The sequence below is a fragment of the Diadema antillarum genome, unplaced genomic scaffold (genome assembly GCF_040938485.1).
Source record: "Diadema antillarum isolate AM-2024a unplaced genomic scaffold, OU_Dant_1.0 scf00000035, whole genome shotgun sequence".
Classification (NCBI taxonomy): domain Eukaryota; kingdom Metazoa; phylum Echinodermata; class Echinoidea; order Diadematoida; family Diadematidae; genus Diadema; species Diadema antillarum.
Window position 1 is genome coordinate 4185292 of NW_027270924.1, and position 20387 is coordinate 4205678.

Genomic DNA, 20387 nt, shown 5'->3' on the forward strand with positions numbered 1-20387 from the left:
GTCTGCTCCTGTGTGCCGATTCCATTCAGTGACGTCACAAACATCAGGCGTATTTTGCGAGATTCTTAGGTTTTTCAAAATAGACAGGAGAATGGTATTCTCTTCGCTTTATGTTGCTCAAATCTTTTCCGTTTGGTCGGTAATTGTAATATCTGGAGCAGGCTTTAAAACTCTATTTGCAATTTCACGAAATGTTATTCATGTTTAATATCTTGGAATGGGCGGTTTAAGCCCCGTGATGTAATGAGTGTCGAGCTATAGTGAACTTTGGCTATCTAATGTTGGACTCGTGGACTGTGTTTGCCTAGTTAATGACTCATCGGCCTTAATTGCCTCGTGTAGTGTCGAGTTCATGGGCAGTATGGCTCGTTAGGTCTATGACTCGTAGGCTATACGACTCGTGGGTGTCGAACTCATGACGTGCACCCGTGAATTTTCCTTTCCTTCGCAGAAAGCCTCATCATTGCCTATCAAGCCAAAGAACGAATTTCTTCTTTTTATCTGTTTGACATGAATTTGTGATATTTGTTATTATTTCAAGAATAACTCTACCTTTCAATCTTATGAATCAAAAGAATAAACGTTCATTAAAAGTATACAAAGCGGGGTCTCCGTTTGTTTGTTTGTTTGTTTGTTTTTTGGTCCGTTGTTTTCTTTCCCATTATCTAGTAACCCGATGTTTTTGTTTTAAGTTTTTGATCATAAAATATTAACATCGACTAAACTGCAAATATCTAAGGATGTATAGTCACTATCAACTAAAAAACAACAGAATACCACGACTTAATTTTGGTTAACCTCAAAATGGCGATGATTGATTCAAACCCGGAAGTGGTTTACCACTGCAGGGACTTTTGAACTGAAGAAAACTATTATTCAGCAAAACTTTCTGTCAGGAAAATCATTGAATAATCAAACTTATCTTTTACGTGACCTCTACGACCAGGCATCCACTAGGGCGCGGACAAGACGCGGACAAGACCCGGAAAGCAAATTTAGTAATTTCGCACTCATTCGGCAGCCTCTTCGCACGTTCTTGAAAGAGTCCGTTCACTGTCTTAAACATGTCCGGGCGTTTCCGCACTTTCGGGAGAGAGAAAAAATTCCGCGTCCAAATTTTGATCGTGTCCAACATTTGGACCCGGAAATGAACTTCCTGACACCTCCGGCAGCTTGTCATGAGAACATCTTCAGGACATCCCGCCTGTCCGAACCCTTCCGCTCCTTCCGCAAACGCTCCTGAAAAAAAAAATCCCGCGGAGTGGGGAAGCTTCGCGAATGAAAGCGGAAGACAACCGGAATGTTTCAGGACAGCACGGTGCCGATGCGGATCTATATGCAAGTGTCCGGAGCCAATGCGGACATTTTGTGATCAAGACATGAAAGAGTCAACACGTTCCATGTTCGAAAGGATTTTGAAACTTAAGAAGATAGATCAATGCAGCATCATGTCAGTGAAACGCAAAAAGACCAATAAGGGAGGCGAGGTCCCCATGCTAGTCCCACAGCCAAACCTCTCTTCCACTGATTAGGAACAGGTAAATATCAACATTTCCCAGACCCAATTTTAAATGAAGAAAACAAAGCAGAAGGCAGTGGATATTTTGCCAACAGTAACTAGGAAAAAGTGGAAGCAGCAATTTCGCGCTTTTCCTGAGCGATTCTAGGACATTCCTAAGACATACCTATGTTTGTTTGCAGTCAGTCCGCAGAGATTCCTAGGAATGTCCCAGCACAAGCCGATTCGCACATGTTTTCCGCGTCTGACGCGGACAGGATGTCGAAATGACAGAATTTTCTTCCTCAACCCTTCCTGGGCTTGTCCGCTCCGTAGTGGACGTCAGCCCAGGAAGCAATGATAGTTATTTGCAAGCAACCATGGAATCGACTGCTTTGGTTCCCATCCGAAGGACTAGGCAATGTGATAAAGTGCCTTGCTGATTGGGCACAATCGCTGCAGGCAAGGGATTCAAACCAAGTACAGCCTGATTGATAATTCACGGGCTTATCCACTGAGATCGAACAGCTCCATTGATTTCACTGACATTAGCACGTTAAGATGCGATCTAAGCCATTAAATCTTTGAAGGGTTAAAGGGATGGTACAGTATTGGTGGAGATGAGATTTTTGCGAGATACCAAGAAACACTTATGATATATACCATTTCAAGAGGAATTCGAAGTTTAGTTGATGGAAACCGGGTTTGGAATGATTGAAACATCCAAAAACAAAGTGTAATGATATTTCTAATAACGATTGTAATAAAGTGTGGGCCCAACACTTTATTAGCATCGCTCTTTTTTGGATATCTCAGCCATTTCAAAACCAATTTTCATGAAATAAACGTTGCATTCCTCACAGAATTACATGCTCTTTCATAACTTATAAGAGGTTTCTCATTATCTCACCAGAAATGTTAGAAACCTGAAATAAGGTCTCAGACAAAATTATACGATCCCTTTGATGTCAAGCAGCATCCCTTTCTGTGTCTAAATTACTCTATGGAGAATTAGAAACATTTCATTTTATGTGAAAAAACAAACGGAGCCATTAAAAAGGGGGCAACAAGAACATTTCCTTACCGATAAGCAACGTACACTCAAACACACGCACACACCTACCTCGCCATTCAAAGATTGACACTTCATAAGCCCAACAATCACTTTAGAAAAGAAAAAAAAATAACCAAAAACCGAACAAACAAAAACAGAACATTTGTGCATCTATTACTTGATGTTCGATCAGCATAGTTGACCACCTATTTGAAGGTGATATCTCATAATTACAAAATAAAACACTTTATAATACATATACAAAGATATGCAAGAAATAACTCACATCACTTCCGCATGCATTTTCACAGGCAAATTGCACACACTGCACCATAGATTACCCCCAACCCCACTGTGTAACATACTTGTTATCTGCTGTAATAGGTTAACTGTAAAAAAAAAAAACTGTTTCAGTTATGATATTTCAATACTGACAAGTATGTAGATCTCCTTCTTCATGTACAATATAATGCGTATGCGCGCAAACAAGTCTGGAGACTCCTAAGTGGACGATAAAATAGAACTGAACTGAACTGAACTGAATAAACTTGTTTACATATTTTGAACGGCTGATTCAGTTGCATTACGGGATCCCGTTTAACAATTTGTTAGTATACGCTCTCTACATACACGCCAACCACACAAGCCACAATCAATAGAATTTGAATCAGAACTGTCTTTCGTCTATTAATAACACGGCGAATGAAAAACAAAAAAGAAAAAATGTCCAGCAATAAGCATGGATGTATTATTGAAGATTGCATCCAGTAGGCAGAAATCTGGAGACTCTCGTGCCTCTCATGTCTATTCACTGCGCATTGTTGGAAATGTGTTAGGCACCAAAAGAGTTAAAAAGTAAACTTGTAGAAGGTATACTCTCCACGTTAACATCATGCATTAAAGTGCGAGAAGGGGTTCCCGACCGTGTACAGAATGTGTATCATTTTACAGCCCTGATGAAGGTCTTAACAAGATAGAAATAATCCTCCATGAACGCAAATTCACCGCACAAAGGCAATAAACAACGGCTTTAATTAATTGTTTGCTATAATATACAATAATAATGTAATGCTAATGTTAAGTGCATCTATTTCTACATAGGAAATTAGCCTACAAAATGACCATTAAGATTACTTGCGACTCTTGAGTCATTCAAACTGACCTCCTCTATCGTACATCTCAAGCAAGTATGAACAACCAAGCAAATGATGAAAGATTGGTCACGTATCTTTTTGATCCGTCACCATGTTGCAGTCTAAATTTAAACAAGCACATTTCAAATAGGTGAATTAGATGACACACAAACTAGAACTTAAGAAACCATTCATTCAAAATCTGTACTTTGACATGTCATACCTGTGTTTGTTCCAAAGCCGTTTGGTATTTGAGCAGCATATTACCTTTTCTATTTCATTTGCTAGAATGCTAACTCTCATATTATGTAGCAAAACTTTCATGTCATTTCTGTTGGAACTGTGTATATATTATTTACGATTTCTTTGCCGTTCTCGTGATGGGTTTGGGGTAACGAATGGTACAAAATTTTTAACATAGAAAAGAAATCCAGAAACTGATTAACTCTGTTATAATAATAATAATAATTCACAACATTTATATAGCGCACTATTACATAAAATGTCTCTAAGCCCTATGGGAAAAAAGAAAACAATAGAAAGGGAAGAAGAGGAAAGAAAAGAGAGAAAGAAGAAGAAGGTACAGTTTCAGAAACGGTATAAGACATGAGACACAGTCATAATACTACTCAATAAACAAATACGTTTTTGACATGGATTTAAATTTGTCTACTAAGTCTGTTTGTTTCAAGCATTCAGGTAAACTGTTCCAGAGTTGAGGTGATGCTGACTGAAAAGCTCTAGAACCATAAGATTGTGTATTAACAGGAGGAGGTATTAAAAGTGATTTGTTGTTAGCCCGCAAATTTTGACTCTTTCAGGAAATTTGCCAAATTAAGGATTGACTAGGTTGACCTATGACACCTATTTTGAGTTCTCACGTATAGCTGGAAGTAGCAACTTTGTGTTGGTTTTGTGATGCACTATCACATATATGCTAAAATATAGGAAAACGTTCATGTCATTTCAATTTGAACTGTGCATATACAGTCCGATTTCTCTATCCGGACATGTAGGGACCTGTGCTAATGCAGATAAGGGATTTGGCCGGATATGGGAAACTCAATGTTTAATAAGCGCAGTTGCCGAAGAAACCATGAAATCTTAGAGGAAAAAGAAAAAATGTTAATAATAAGCTACTTGTTGAATTTATACACTATATACATCATCAAACTTTAAGATATTCATCAATACTATAATGATACATCGAAAAACATTCCTCGCTATTTGAATCATTTTGTTTGTTTTGCAATTTTGTCTAATTTATCAAAATGTCGTTCATATACTTAATTTGCATATTGATTTAAGCAATAAAATGAAATATTTCAAAATAACGATCACAAGTATGTAATACTTTCTAAGAACTTTATGATATGTGCTGTTCCGGTATATACATTCTGTGAGAACCCATAGTGTCCTCTTTCAAGCAGCCACCTACATATTAGTGAAGTTCATATAGATTTCTTCCTGCATCGTTGGCTCTGACTCAACCCTAGAAGCTCCTCGTGTTTTATCCACCTGTGCATAGAGCTCCTCACGCGGTGGCGGTTCTGCGACCGAAATGTTACCTACTGTTTTGTTCACCGTCGCGTACATTTCCTCACAGCTTTGGGGTCTTGACGTAAAAGTTTCCGGGTTCTGAATCTCGGTGTCGTGATGGTCATTGAAGTCGTTCTCTTCCATCATCTTAGGACGAAGATAATTGGCGAAGTCTCTTTCAGGATTCAACAGACTATAATCTCCAGAGTCGAAAGCTTCAGGACATTGCGGTTGCTTGTTGGTATCAATGTCACTTTGTTGCTCCGGATTCAGCTGATAGTAGAAGACGTCTTCAGATGGCATGGGCGTTATGGCATCCTTGCTGGAACAAGGCTTACTATATTTTCTGTCAGGGTAGATCTTATGCTGTGAAGTTTGACCAATAGGTGACAGACCAGGATTGCGACTTTCCTCGTCAGGGAAAGCATGATTGAGGCGATCGTACTCGCTTTCTGTAGTCATTTCGGATGAATTGGGAAATAACGTCAGTGAATTGTAATAACTGTCATCAAACAAGCACGCTTTACCAGTGGATCTAATGGCACCATTCGTCATCCCGTCCAATTTACAAAGGTCTACATCCTGGTAGTCATTATCATCTCCGTAAGCACACGCTGGTTGGTCCAGCGATGTCTCCTGCAGGCCACAATATTCATTATCAGAAGGAATATTCATTGAGGTCAAAGAAGTGCCGATGCCGGTATTTATGTGACTTTTGTCAGGAACTGAACAAGGGAAGCCACGATTTATGCTGATAAAGGTAGAAAGCCCCTCGTCTATCTCTTCAGCATCTTGGTAGATGTGACTAGTGTGCCCGAGATGGCCCCCTCTGTCTCCGACGGTGTTGCCCAGAATATGAGGCAAAAAGCTACCAGCTGTTGTAGCATTAGGATTGGTAGCGTCCGACAAAACGGTATGATCCGTCGTGATTGGCCCTTGTACAGAAGTGTCGATGGGATTCATCTGAAGCTGTCCGCCATTTGGGTGAACATTTGGCTGATGCGAGGTTTGGGATCTCCAATGTCTGCAATTTAATGGGGAAATTGAATTTATGATTTTACGCATGTGACCGTGCATCGCAAAGCCACCAAAAAGTCGCCATACATGGATTTTTAGTTAAGAGTAGATTGTGGAAGAGCAGAATCTAAGATTTAAAATGAAATATATACGTCAGTGCAAACAGACTTGACAAACCAATTTAAACAATGGAAAGACAGGCACACTTTGCAAAAGTGTGTACTCAAAAGAGAGGCTTTAAACTTTTGGGTCTATAGGCAAATGCGTAATTTCCCCCAGATGTCTGCAATGAATGGAACACAGAAAAAAGATATAAATTTCCATGAAAATCACAATCAAGTGGTTATTAAACTAAACTGAAAGTTTGCTCATCATTAAAGTACGTTATATTTATGGCCAATACAAACTTCAAATGCAACATTAGTGTGATTTCAATTATTAGAGATGAAAACTGTTTGAAGGGTTTCTAGTGTTTTAAATCGGCAATCTGAGAAAGCCTACATCAGACCGAAACAAAGTATTTGAAAAACTGCAAAAGAATCATGGTGCGCAATCACATAGCATAGTGTCGTTGTATCGACAGCGCTTCACGCGTGACCATGTAGTTTAGCGTAATAAAGTCGGAAATCCTAGAGCTGACAAAAAGAGGTATATTCATTTTGCCCTTTCTTCGTGTTCACCCGTGCCACTTTACTTTTGATTAGGTTCATTTCAATTTGAAGGTCTAGTAAGCTTGACTTCCTATTGTTATATCATTCGAGGCTTTCTCCCTGCACACTATTCAGACGACTGGTGAGAATTTTCAATAATTAAAGACTCGGTAGCACTGGAAAATGTGGGTGTCCGATTGAATCGGTCTTAATTCGCTACCCACTGAGGCATATTCGAAACAACGAATAGTGCTCGTCAGCCAGTTGTTTTAGGGACGATTCTCGTCAAGATTTTTCTTCTCCCCTCCCCCACCTTTTTTTTTCTTTTTTTTTTCTTTTTTTTTTAGGCTGAGTATGTACTTGCACATCAGTGATCAGTGATAAAACTGTGCACAATTTGTTACGGGGATTTTCGAATATACCCGAACCGGGCCCGCCTTTCGAATCCATGTATCCCCACGATACGGGGTCTTTAAAAGATGCAATTTTTATTTCAAAAAATTATAAGAGTCATATTTACGAGATCAGCAAATTAAATCAAGATGAATGTCTTTTATTGTTTTAAAACAATACCAGAAGTCTGACTCAATACTTGGACTTGGACTGGGAGAGATACTCATCTCGTATGATAAGCCTGCATTCACAAATTGGCAGTCTAACCACTCACACTCGCTAGACAGCCTCCAAAATTCAACTCCACATCATTTTGTCTTTGCTTGTTTTTCTGTGTTGTCCGTATCGTTTTCTCTAGTTTTTTGACTGTGTATACATAGGCGGATGGCTCCTTGCCATTGATTTGGTGGTGGTTTTCGTAAAATATGTTGAAACAAATACTGTATCAATGAAAGTTTTGGGCGACAGATGGAATAATAACATGATAAAATGTCTGGCGACCAGAAACTCGGGTTTTCGTGATAACAAGTCCACCCACCAATTATGTAAGAGGAATGCAAATCAGCTAAATTACTTTAACATATTCAATGTACACTCACTTCTGAATATGCTCTACTTGTGTCCTGTGTTTCATACAATGATTCCACACCCTAGATTTACAAACTAGTTTTGACAAAAATTCACCTTTTCTGTTGATGCCTACACCAAGCGATGGACAGTATGCCAACTACAGCAAAAACAACGAGAAGGATTCCCAGGATGTACGTAATAATATCCTTCCCGTCACTCTCATGATCTGGAAGATAAAGCATTTATTATTTAAGATACATTATGGATACACGATATTTATATACATGTATAAACTGTATATTCCTAATGTCACATTTTATTTCGATACAATTACTAAAAAACATGATGTAATTATAATGTTTGATAAAACGTCTATATTGAAATGAATTACAGATTATGTAAACATACATATACTATGAAAAATAGTTTGGATAGTAAAGTAGTAATTTAAGTGTATAACATCAAAATCTGATCTATAGGCAGCGGGTTAAGAATTTCCAAAATAATAAAAGAATAACGGGGGAACAAAATAATTATGGTCATTGATATTGCTTACTTTATACTTCACAGTATTACTTGGCCCTTTTGCACAATGATATGGATGTAATTTTATTGCACTCGTATACCATTTTCCCTCATTAAGCTTCTTTTATTTTGTTCAGGAAAATGCCTTTTCATCAGATCAACGAATATTTGCTTTATGGTAGTTACATCACCATGAAAATCTGATAATCGATGAGAAAGAGTTTTCTTTTTAGTTCCTGTTGAAGAACGGCGCTTTGCACCATTTATTCAAAGACATTTTTGTTATTCTTGTATCATAAGAATTGAACACTTCTTCTCTCTGAGACAATAACAACTTCAAAACTTGAATCCAGTTCATAATGAATTCGCTATGAACAAACGATGAAGAACCACATCTAGTGTCTTTCCATCTAAACAAAGTGGTGAAACAATAATGTATTTTAGGCGATGGTAGCGAAGTAGTCCTAATGTAATTATGCGTATGCATGGTTAATGCGTTAAGAGGTAAAAGTGGAAACAGTAGAAGCAAAGGTATATATATATATATATATATATACATATATATATTTTTTTTCTTTTTTTTTTTACTGCGGGTCGAATCAATTACTAAACTCACCTGACTGAGACGTTTCAGTTGTCTCTCGCAATGACGTAATTGCTTGGGTAATCTGCGCCTTCCCTGTGTATTGAGATAAACCCACCGCAATTATTGATGGTATACATGCTGATGATATAATGTCCTAAACACCTATTCTCAAGATGGAATATACGTTTATAAAAGATCTATTTATCTGTAAGATATCAGAATTTTGTACGTGGTGATAAAAGTATTAAAAGTTGTAGACCATGAATGCTGATAATGGAGATGTTGACATTGCACAGGCCGCCGACCCTCACCCCCCCCCCCCCCAGAAAAAAAAAAAAAATATATATATATATAACTATATCTGGCTCTCCCTAAACAAAAATATGGGGAAGAGGACTCAGAAGTCCTGATAGCAAAAAAAAAAATCAACAGAGAAAATCCAAAATTCCGCCATGAGATTCTTCCCCTCAAAGGGAAATATACACTACACAGAAAATTGACCCTCGACCCTCTTTGGCGCGGTCATCGCCCTACACACACACACACACACACACACACACACACACACACTCACACAGTCACATGGTCCCTGCACTGTATTGAATTCATGCCATTGTCTTGTAATTGTATGTCCCAAATTAATTTAATAGTAAAAACAAAATGAAGTGATAGGTTTTGCAGATAACAGAAATTTAAGCAGCTAGTCGTCATTTCTCTCAATGTCTGCATGGAAACTTCATAATTACCATCTTTTTTGTTGGTGGTGACGTTTATTCCAAGCGCATAAGTGCCTTCGAGCTTACACTCTAGGAAAATTCCAAATATCAATTATTGTTAACATTAGGCGTTTTCACATCAGCCCGATAAAAATCCAAGCTCGAGATATTTTTCGTAGAAAATAGTCAGCAAAATAGCGCGCTATTTCGAAACATCGGGCTGATGTGAAAACGCCGAATGTGATCATTTTATCATTACACACAAAGTTTTGCTTATAAAGTTACAACGTACTCTCTAATGTAGTACATACCCTGAGAAGTGCTTTCTATACTTTGTGTAGGCATTGTGGTGATATTGCCATCTTGCCACTCTGCATCTGTGAAAAAAAAAATCCCATCCACAAAAACAATGACAAACTTATGGAAAGGTGTGTGAAATCACAGCAAAGAAAGGATGAAATTCAGTAACTTCATGGAGTTCAAATCAGTGGTGCCTGTGGTGTCGTAATCTAACGTGATCAGGTGGTAAAAATGCCCATCTCTTTGGCATATTTTCAAATTAAGAGAAGGAAAACATGCAGTGAGCATTTCAGAGCACGTATCATGCTCATGAAAAAGATATACCGATTATAAAAATAGATTGATATTTCCCAATGAATTACTTCACGGGATACAATACGATTGTGTATAATTTCGAGAAATGGATAATTTTGTTGTTAAGCATTGTATCCTGTCACTTTGATTGATTTGATTTCATTTATTTCCTCATTCAATCAGATACAAATTTAACTGCACAAATTTCAAAAGTACAAAGACAAAGAATAGCAAGTGCAGTGAAATAAATCGATGACAGTACACAAATAGATACACATAAGTGATGGCATTGAGCAGTATACATACACAGAAACATGAAATAAAATATATAGTATTTATTTTCAAGAAATAACAGAGATAATTGAATGCAGGAGACCGCCATCGTAAACGATTAAGCTTGAAATGGATGGGGGCCTCAATGCATTTGAATGACTACTAGTAATTTCAATTTTTCTCCTATCATGCCTATCAATATTATGGCAGTATTAATTCCCACTGGTGCGCTCTACGTGGTGTGTTTTAGGTGAAGGCTCAAATGGCACACATTTTCATCATCCGCACTCATATGACGATAACTCTCGGAAAATCTAAATGTTTACAAAAAAACAAAAACAACAAATCCGCATTTTTTTTTTTAATATCATTTGCAGCTCCTCCCTTTCAGATATAATGTAAAATGTTGTATTCTTATTTCTCTTACACTATTGCACAAAGCAGAGATTTTTAAGATCTTAATCATTGATAATATATTTTCAAATTGATGCCGTTTGTTTTACTTTCGACGGCTCGGCAAGAAGGGACCGAAGCGTTCCAAACCGGGAAGTAAGTCGACCATCCTGGTAGTCCCACACACTGCAGTATCGCACTCCCGTTGACGGTGTAACCTTTGTCACAGATGAGAGTTATCTTCGACCCGAAGCTCGTGATATCCGTGTCCCAACTTCCATTGGGCACAATCTCAGGATGATCACAAAATCCGACAGAGACTTTCAATAAAGGAGACATGTATAGGGAATTCCCATGAGCCATGAGGGAAAACTTGAAATAATCATATCATTGCGATATATTACATGGAATAATCATTATTAAGAAAGATACTATAGTTACGTAAACAGATTAACTTTTGTATCGCTTTTGGTAAGGTTCAGATGCCTGTTCATCTGCCAAATTAAAAGATTAGCTGACTAGCACAGAACGTAAACATAATTATAAACATTGATTGTATTCGATAACAGTAAATATATAGGAGTTTAATTTTGTTATTAAACATGTCAAATATATGAACCTGACAAAGCATATTACAGGTATTAACCATGTTAACAGTCGCTGACAAATTATACTGTCGTCATTATCATCACTGATGCTTGCCTACATTTATTTCACTCTCTGATGTCAAGAAATCTTTGCTTGTCGGATTACTCACGGTTAAATGAATGATGTCGGTCGTAGTCAAATTCTGTCGCAAGTGGACATGTCCAACTGTGAGAAAAGTTTCCGCCAGAAATGATCTGCGCATACGTCTCGGACTGAAAGCAAATGCACAATCCTTCATGCATGACAGCAACGCCATTGCTTTCGGGCTGTCTTCTACATGTAGACATGCACTCGCTTTCCGAATCAACTCCAAATCCGGTGTTAAACTCTGTTTGAAAGTTTAGTTGGTTGTCTTTGTAGCATCCAAGAAATGCAGGCTCTACGCAGTGACAGAATATTATGATTATTTCAACCTTCCAATACCTGATACTTTGAAGTGTGCATTATGGCCAATACATTTTAACAACAGCTAGTCACAAAATCATCCCTGAAATTACAGTTTGATAAGTGTTTCTGTTTGAATACAGGTTAATTACTTTACATCTGTAGCGCCTGAAAATATCAAACACATACATGCATACATACATACATACATATATGTGTGTGTGTGTGTTGACAGCGGAATCTATGGTTCTTAACAGTGTCTAGTTTCATTCCACCAAACACAATTAGCGACTAAAAGAACACTATGTTCGCATACATCAAACACACTAATTCACTCTTTCCATGCGACGTATATAATATAGAGTCACACAAAAGCATAAGAATAGATATCAATATGTTTGCGAACGTCTGGACTTTATGAATGATAAGAATATATAAATGTTTTCATAAGACATTTTGAATCTCTTACCTCGGCATTGGAGTCTAACAATCCTGTTTGAGAAACACTCGGTTGCTGTCAAACAGTCCATTACACGCAGCGAATCTGTGTATTGATATTGTACAAATCGTTCATGAAATAGATAAAGTTTGAACGCCGCATTTCTCATAAAAGTTTGATACACATATAACGGCTCTCATGTGTAATATGTAAAAAGAAAATAGCTACATAGTAACAAAACACAACGACAATATCAGCAATGAACGCAATTGGGCATTAATAAGTTTGTGTGAAGAGAAAATGAATCTTATTCTAATGAACGTTTGATTGCTGCATTTATACCATTAAGTACTGTCATCCAGCGTCAAAGAACATAGTCATTTGTAAGTATTATTTTTCATCATTGTGTATGTCTGTAGCAAGAAAACTGGCAGTATAGTTTAAAAATAGAGTTTATTATATAAGGAGTTTTGAAATATCGGGAAATTAAAATGTTGCACGTTAAGAAAACGAATCATGGCAATGACAAAAGGCCTACCTCATTAGCTTTAGTTTATGTATTTCCATCTTTAAATATATTGCAGAGTTACGTCGGACACAAAGTGTGCTTTGTAGCAATCAAGTTTATTTGATGCGATACATGCTATTCTTTCTGGGATATGGTATACATATACATTCACACATTCTGATCTGCATGCATGTAATTCTGCGGTTACCTTTACGACATGACACCACTTGAATCCTGTGTCGTGTTGCTGTAGTCATACTGGCCAAACTTGAATGACCCGTAAAGCCCTTTGCAGCCGGGAAGCCTAGCTCTTCGCAGACCAATTCAGCAGCTTTGTCGGTAAATCCATCATAGCAGACGTATTTACCCGATTCGATAACCACCAGGCCTTCAAGGGGAGAGCGTCCGTCAGCCAACTTTACCGATGGTATCTCTTGAAAATTAATGACCAAGGTTCGAAATGTTATTTAAAGTAACTAATAATCTGTAAGCAATCATTCATGTCGTAGCTCATTCGAGGTGAAGACGATTATCAGAGTTATGGTCTAAACCTTTCTTCGAGTTATACACTGTATAGTTTCCCTTTAACAGTTTCTCAAAAGGAACAGAAGAAGCAATGCGATTCATAATTTTTTTTGTCGTTGTTTTTAATGCAGATCGCACTCTGCTTTAATTCTCCTCCCCACATTATTTTGGGAACGATATGACGAAACTGAATAAACTTTCGTGAGTCAACTGGCATCAATAGAATCCATAAATGCAATTCATACGTGACGTAAAGATCAATAATAACGCTTATAGTTATAGAGATTACTCAGTATCAGCGAATGTCGAGATATCAATCTATTAACTAATAGTCGGTGAGCCTACTTGACGGCTTTCTGTTCATCCGGTATTGGAATAAACATTTGCATCAATTTGAGTACAATATACAATACAATAATACATTATGACAGATATGGATACAGAATGATGGCTATTATGTGAATTGATTTTCACAACAACACTCATGGGCAACAACACAACACGTTTACAACGACATTAATAAACTCTTTCTGTTTTGTATTTTTTTAAGGATAATGGCCAGGCTATCTACCAACGAAAAAAAAAATGTCAAATTTGCCGGATACTCCCCATTGCAATAGCAATCGAGTATTTTCCAAGACAAATTACTGTCGCAAATTAACGTGGAAATCGATCATGTATAACCTCCCCAAAAGAGTTCTCAGTTTCATCATTAATGCGTGTATAGATTCTCTGCCCTCCTACACAAATTTGCACACCTGGGGTAAACGCCTAGTTTTTTGTGTCTTCTGCCCGGGCACCACAGGCACTTTGCATCACATACTCTCAAATTGCCCAGTTTTTTCTAGATCGATGCGAGTGGCGACATAACAATTTGCTGAGGTATATGTATAATACATTTTTTGAAAATCTGTACAACGGAACGATTTACACTGATCTAGAAGGGCACTCAATCTCCGGGGGCACCATACCTCCCCATATTCTCACTACAAGTTTGCGCCCAGATTTAGTTATCTTAAGGAAGAAGAACAAGATATCACGATTGTTGAACTAACTGTTCCCTTTGAAATGAACCTCGAGGATGCACATCAAAGGAAAGTAGAAAAGTATAATTCAATTGTGCGGGATATCCAGGATAAGAGCTACTCAGTGTCATTTTATGCGATAGAAGTCGGTGCAAGGGGTCTAATAGACCGGGGTAATAATGCCGTTTAAAACGAATTCTGAAAACAACAAGTTCCAAGATTTGTCCGAATGAATTGTTTCAGACACTCTCTAAACTCGCCATACTCTCCTCTTCTTCGATATTTTATGCTAGAAAAGAGAGAGCTTGGGGGAGGTACGGCATCTAGATCCGTAGGATTTAACTATAGTTATGTAATATTCATACCGACCATGAAGCCGAAGTGGAAGTACAGTAATAACGTATGTTTGCCGGTTTGTCCGTCTGATCGTAATCATTTTATTTGTAAATTGTATGTGTTATGTACGTGATATAATTTCAGAATATTGTTTGAGATATAATTGACATAGATACTTATTGTTTGTACAATATATGAGCGCAGGTGTTTATGGTTTATAATTATGTGGTATTGGCTGTAGAGTTTGGGGGGAGGTACGGCATCTAGATCTGTAGGATTGAATTATAGTTACGTAATATTCATACCCACCATGTTTTCGTTTTGAAGCCAAAGTGGAAGTACAGTAATATGTTTGCCGGTCTGCCCGTCTGTTTATAATCATTTTATTTGTAAACTGTATGTGTTATATATGTGATATAATTTCAGAATATTGTTTGAGGTATATCATATATGATATAGATATGTATTAATTATGAGCGCAGGGGTTTATGGTTTATAATTATGTGGTATTGGCTGTAGATTTTTTTTTCCGGGGGAGGGGGGGGGGGGTGAGGAGGAGGGTAGCCGCAGGTAGGAGATGGGGATAGTTGGTGAAAGTTTAGTTTGTCGCTGCGGCTGGTTTGGATTTCGTATAGATTTTTGTGTGTGTGTTTTTTTGTTTCTGTTGGGAAAGGAAAGGAATCTGAGGTCAAATGATATGTTCGGAAAGGTGAGATGAGTTTATTGTTATACATTATAGATAATGGGTGAATGGGCAATTGAAAAAATGTAGAATATTTTGTTTATAATTTTTGGTTTTATGTTGAAAAGGGTATATAACATGTATAATATAGTTGTAAAGAGGGGTTTTGATTATCATAATAGGTGGTGGGGGGTATGGGGCAAGTATAAGTTGGTGAAGATTTGATGAGATGGTGATGATGATAATAAGGTTTTATGTATTGTATGTTTGTATATTTATCTTATTATTTTATAATGAGGATAATTGTATTAATATTGTGGAAGATAATTATACAACCGTTGTTATTGTTATGCAGAAATAGTATATGCATTGATATTTGATTGATTAATTAATATTTAATCAATTAATTGACAGTTTATGTGTAATATGATATGTATATTTTGTGTTGCAGTAATGTAAACTCCAATATTGTTTTCTGTACCCCATAAACTTGTCTTAACCTGTCATTCGTTTTGAATGAAACGGTGGACCTGGTCCTTTTGTATATATGTAATTCTAACATTCCTTGAACTTGAATAAAGTCATGATTAAACAACATTTCGTATGTTTCTCTCCCCTGAGCCACAACGATCCCATGAAACAATTCAATTTAATTTAATTCAATTCATTTTTATATTTCGCAATGAAGGAATGTACATCAAATATAATGAAATAAAGTGAATCAAATTATCCGGCTACGATGCACAATAAATTATAGTAAACATATTGAAAAAAAAAACATGGCGGTCACTCTTCGTAAATTTGGCTCTCTGTATAAATGCTAAAGAAAAATGATGGGCCCTACTTAAAAGCAAGCTTGTTAAGCGTAGGTCCCAAATTCTGAACAGAGGGTACAAAAACGCATGAGGAGCACGGGTGCAACATAATATAGGACCAAAATATAGAAAACAAAACTGAAAGGCAAGGATCTCCGGGGAAATAACGGATTGTTCTCAAATACACATAGTGAAAACAAACAAATAACCACATTCTGTTGACGTATACATGAACAGTTGTTTTAGCGATGTTAACAATATGGTGTGATAATACGATTTGAATAATACTGCAAACACTCGACATGTGGGTCCTCAGAAGAACATGGGAAGCCTTTAATAAGGGAGAGAGAACATGCATGTACTAACAATTCAAAAAAGATTTACCAGCTAGTAGCAACGACGTGAGTACAACAAAGCCAGTTGTTAACGAGTTCCAAAGTATAAATTACTAGTATACTGATTTGGAGGAATTTATGAGCGCAAACAGCGAGGCTCAACGATTTGAATGACAACAACCAAGTACATAACAGCAAAACGCGCATAAACAAGATAGAAAGAAATTTCAGTGGACTTACGCAATGTAATTATCCTATAAATTGTGTCCTAATTTGTACTGGGAGATCGTTCAAGTATTTCGGTCCTGTATACATAACTGTTTGTCAATCACTGAATATTTGTATACTGTATACATAAAATGACATTTTGATACATTGTATTATGGCTTCGATTAAAATGAGGTAGACATATATGACACGGCATTCAATTACTTTGTGTACTTTCATTTTACTTCTATTTTATGTCACTGTTTCATCGCGTCTTTTACGTTTAAAGACTGTAATCTATTGTTTTTTATATAGTAATGCGTGTCAACTGAACGGAGTGCGTCCTCGTTGTAGATCTTCATGTTTCACTTTAAAAAAAAAAACACGTTGTCAGCCATTTTGAAATCACACGGCTTTTTTTACAATCATTGTCAACTCATTCCTAAAGATTTTATGTCCTGTCATGCAAATGGAAACATCAGGTTCCGAATAACGGAGGGAAAAACAAGTGTTGAAGTATATAAGCAACAGTCAGCGAACAGTTGTGTTCATGCTATGGAAACTGACTACACTTACCTTGGTAACACTTCACGTTCATGTTGAATCTCACAGGGTAGATATATATACAATAACTGTAGCTTCGTCTGATGGGTGAGCGATAAAAGGGGAGAATACTCTGTGTCTTTCACTATCAGATTCCGAGATTTCTTGCTTGCTATTTCGTCAAGTCTTTCGAATAACACCAATCCATTTTTGTTGGTATTGAGGGTGTAGAGGATTCTTCTTCCAAGGGGTGCAAGGAGAACCCAACTATCACGGTTGTCAGCGCAGGTTCGGTTACACCATATCTCCCGTTCCAGTGAAATCCCCGAACAATTTAGACTGAAATCTGCGTGATGATAAGAATCACAAAGAGTGCACGTAAATCAATGAATCAATATGAGAATAGTAATAAAATGAACAATGAAACATTCCTCTATTAGTACTCGAGCTGATGTTAGTTCGGTGACATGATTTAAGCCCCAACTCATGTACTATTTCTTACCAAATTCTTTGAACGCATTCGTCTTCCTGGAGGTAATAGCCCAATAGTTAAGTTATATATTGCTTTCTTTCAATAGCGTAGCAGATTTAAAAAAAAAATGATAAAGGTTAACTTAATAGAACCTAATTACTCGTGGGAATTTTTAGAACAGAGGTTCAAGCATATCTGATATAACATCCCATTCTTGCGTAAAGACTGACATGCTTAACCCAGTGAAGTGGTCCCACCTCACATCCAACTGGACCCCATGGAAGACCAGCTTAACGTAGTTGAATATGGGCTATCCAGCCATCTTCTCAGATGGAAAATGAACAAACAAACAAACAAACAATAAGAACTGAGAAAGAGAGAAATGTGCGAGGTATGTCAATGATGGAATGAAAATTGAAAGGTATACCTACATGTATTAGTTCCCAATGCTGAGGACCTCATAGAAGGATTGCAAAACATGAAATGAGCAGAAATCCATACAAGGAATATCATTCTTTCCTCCATCGCGAAAAAGGGGGAATCATAGCACAGCCACTGCAGATAACTCCGAAATACCAGCACGCTGTTATTCAAAAGACTGAAAGTCGGTGTAATGTTCCCTTGAAACCCTACATGCAACCGGTACGTGGAATAGGAATGAACGATAATTGCAGTTGATGGTAATGAGCTGATTGATGACGTTGGAGTATTAAAAAGTCTGAGTGCGCATGAGACTGCGTTCGAGCAGAATGAAATTGCAATTATCTCATAAAGTTGTCTGGGCTTTCAAGGAAGCGATACAGGAGGATCCACAGCATACAGTCACTCGAGAACGCCAATCATCAGTTTCAGTAATATAACGCCCACGCTGTCGTTTGAGATATTGTATTGTGTCATGTTATTATCACAGATCTATTATCATATTTCTGTGATAGTTACTGAAATTCATGGGATACTTTTGGACTACATTATTACTGGCTAAGTGCTTCCAGCAAGCTGAACGACTCCATAAAGAATTGTGCATGTTTTGAACATGAAATATGTAAAACAAAGTGATAAACAAAATTCTTGAAGGTGGAAAACTACTTTCGACACTTAATCAAATTCACAAAGCATTATCTCTTTTTCTTTCCCTCCCCCCCCCCCCCTCTCTCTCTCTCTCTCTCTGTCTTTCCATTTCTTTGGCCTATGCATTTTAGATTATTTATATGTATGATAGTCTTTGTGCAAGAAGCTGAACCCGCCTGTTTTGCTTTTTTTTCTTTTGTGAGTACTGGATTCAAATCTGGATGATAAAGCTCTTTTACAATTGAGGGCTTTGAAATATCAAAGGACAAGTCCACCTTCATGTGGATTGAGTGAATGCAGTAATAATACATCAGTGAAAGTTTTGGGGGAAATCGGACAGTCAGTTCAAAAGTTCTGATTTTTTTAGGTTTCTGCTCTGTCACTGCAGGATGAGAAGACTATTACAGCTTGTGATGTCACATGTATAGAACAATGTAATGAAAATATAAAGACATTTCAACATATTTTCACTTTTCTCGCATCGTTAAAAAAAAAAACCCAAAACACTTGACTTGCCTCTTTCAGAAGGCAGGGGGATAATACAGGTTTTCCCGCCTAATTTCATCAGATTTTCATTCCATTTAAAAATGTGATCATTCAAGTTCGAGTGAATTTTTGAATGATCACGGAGATCAGCATTCAAGAAAGTAACTGGTTTATTCAATGTAATTTAATCAGCATACAATTTCATGAGTTTCTCAAATAAACATGTAAAAAGGGCGTTAGAAGAAGGTTAAGGAATTCAAATTTACGATAAGCAATAAGGCAAAATTTTTACAACATATGAACAGTCTTTTTCGTTGTTTCTTATATTCTTTGTAGTTACTCGTCTATTTGAATATGCACACTTAATGTATTCTGAAATGGGACTTTTGCCTTGTGTAGGGCCTATGAAAGCTCGTATAACTCTTTGAAACACGTATTATGTACATTACATTCATGCACGACCCTGACGCTGCTAGAGAAGAGTACACGTATACATGAATATCTCGAATACGGACAGAATTTATGGGCGAAGCTTTTGACAACTATAGCAAGACTATATCACTGGAGAAACCATTGGGTGAAACAGGTCTACAGTTGAACCGACTGTGGCAACTTATGATATGGACACGGGGAAGGTGTGAATGGAATCAAAATGTAAATTTGAATGTAGAGAAATTTTGAGATTTAGCCATTCTCTTAATGTTACATCGATACTGTAAGGAAGTAATTTGAACGTGGAAGACAAAATTATTCACAAAATACAGTAGACTAAAACTGAATAAATGAAACTTTAAAATTAAAATGTAATTGTGTACAGCAATCCAATGTATTGCAGAGAGAAACCAGAAAGGACCCGCAGAAACGCATGGGAACTTCTTATGTTGATTGAATTTGATTTTTTTTTTAAAGTTGTATTCCTATAAATGAAATTGAAACTGGTAATTCTAAACTTTTGAACGAATTGCCCGATTTT

General features: G+C 37.1%; 1 protein-coding gene across 1 annotated transcript; it reads right to left on the minus strand.

Annotated features, from left to right (window-relative positions):
• Positions 1 to 9362: 9362 nt before the first annotated feature.
• Positions 9363 to 18440, minus strand: LOC139744776 (lysyl oxidase homolog 3-like). The gene is made up of 7 exons (XM_071655198.1): positions 18292 to 18440; positions 17422 to 17734; positions 13129 to 13353; positions 12443 to 12517; positions 11885 to 11968; positions 11092 to 11261; positions 9363 to 9371 (listed from the first exon to the last, which is right to left on the minus strand). Exons 2-7 carry the CDS (start codon positions 17441 to 17443, stop codon positions 9363 to 9365), a joined length of 585 nt encoding a protein of 194 aa, XP_071511299.1. The 5' UTR covers positions 17444 to 17734; positions 18292 to 18440.
• Between the last annotated feature and the right edge of the window lie 1947 nt (positions 18441 to 20387).

Bases quoted from the DNA above. Each gene is read 5' to 3' on its own strand.
- LOC139744776 (XM_071655198.1), bottom strand. From the start codon at position 17,443: ATGAACGTGAAGTGTTACCAAG. The intron at 12,518-13,128 runs GTAACCGCAGAA...ATCAATACACAG, and splicing joins AGTGGTGTCATGTCGTAAAG to ATTCGCTGCGTGTAATGGAC. The intron at 11,969-12,442 runs GTAAGAGATTCA...GTCACTGCGTAG, and splicing joins TGTTAGACTCCAATGCCGAG to AGCCTGCATTTCTTGGATGC.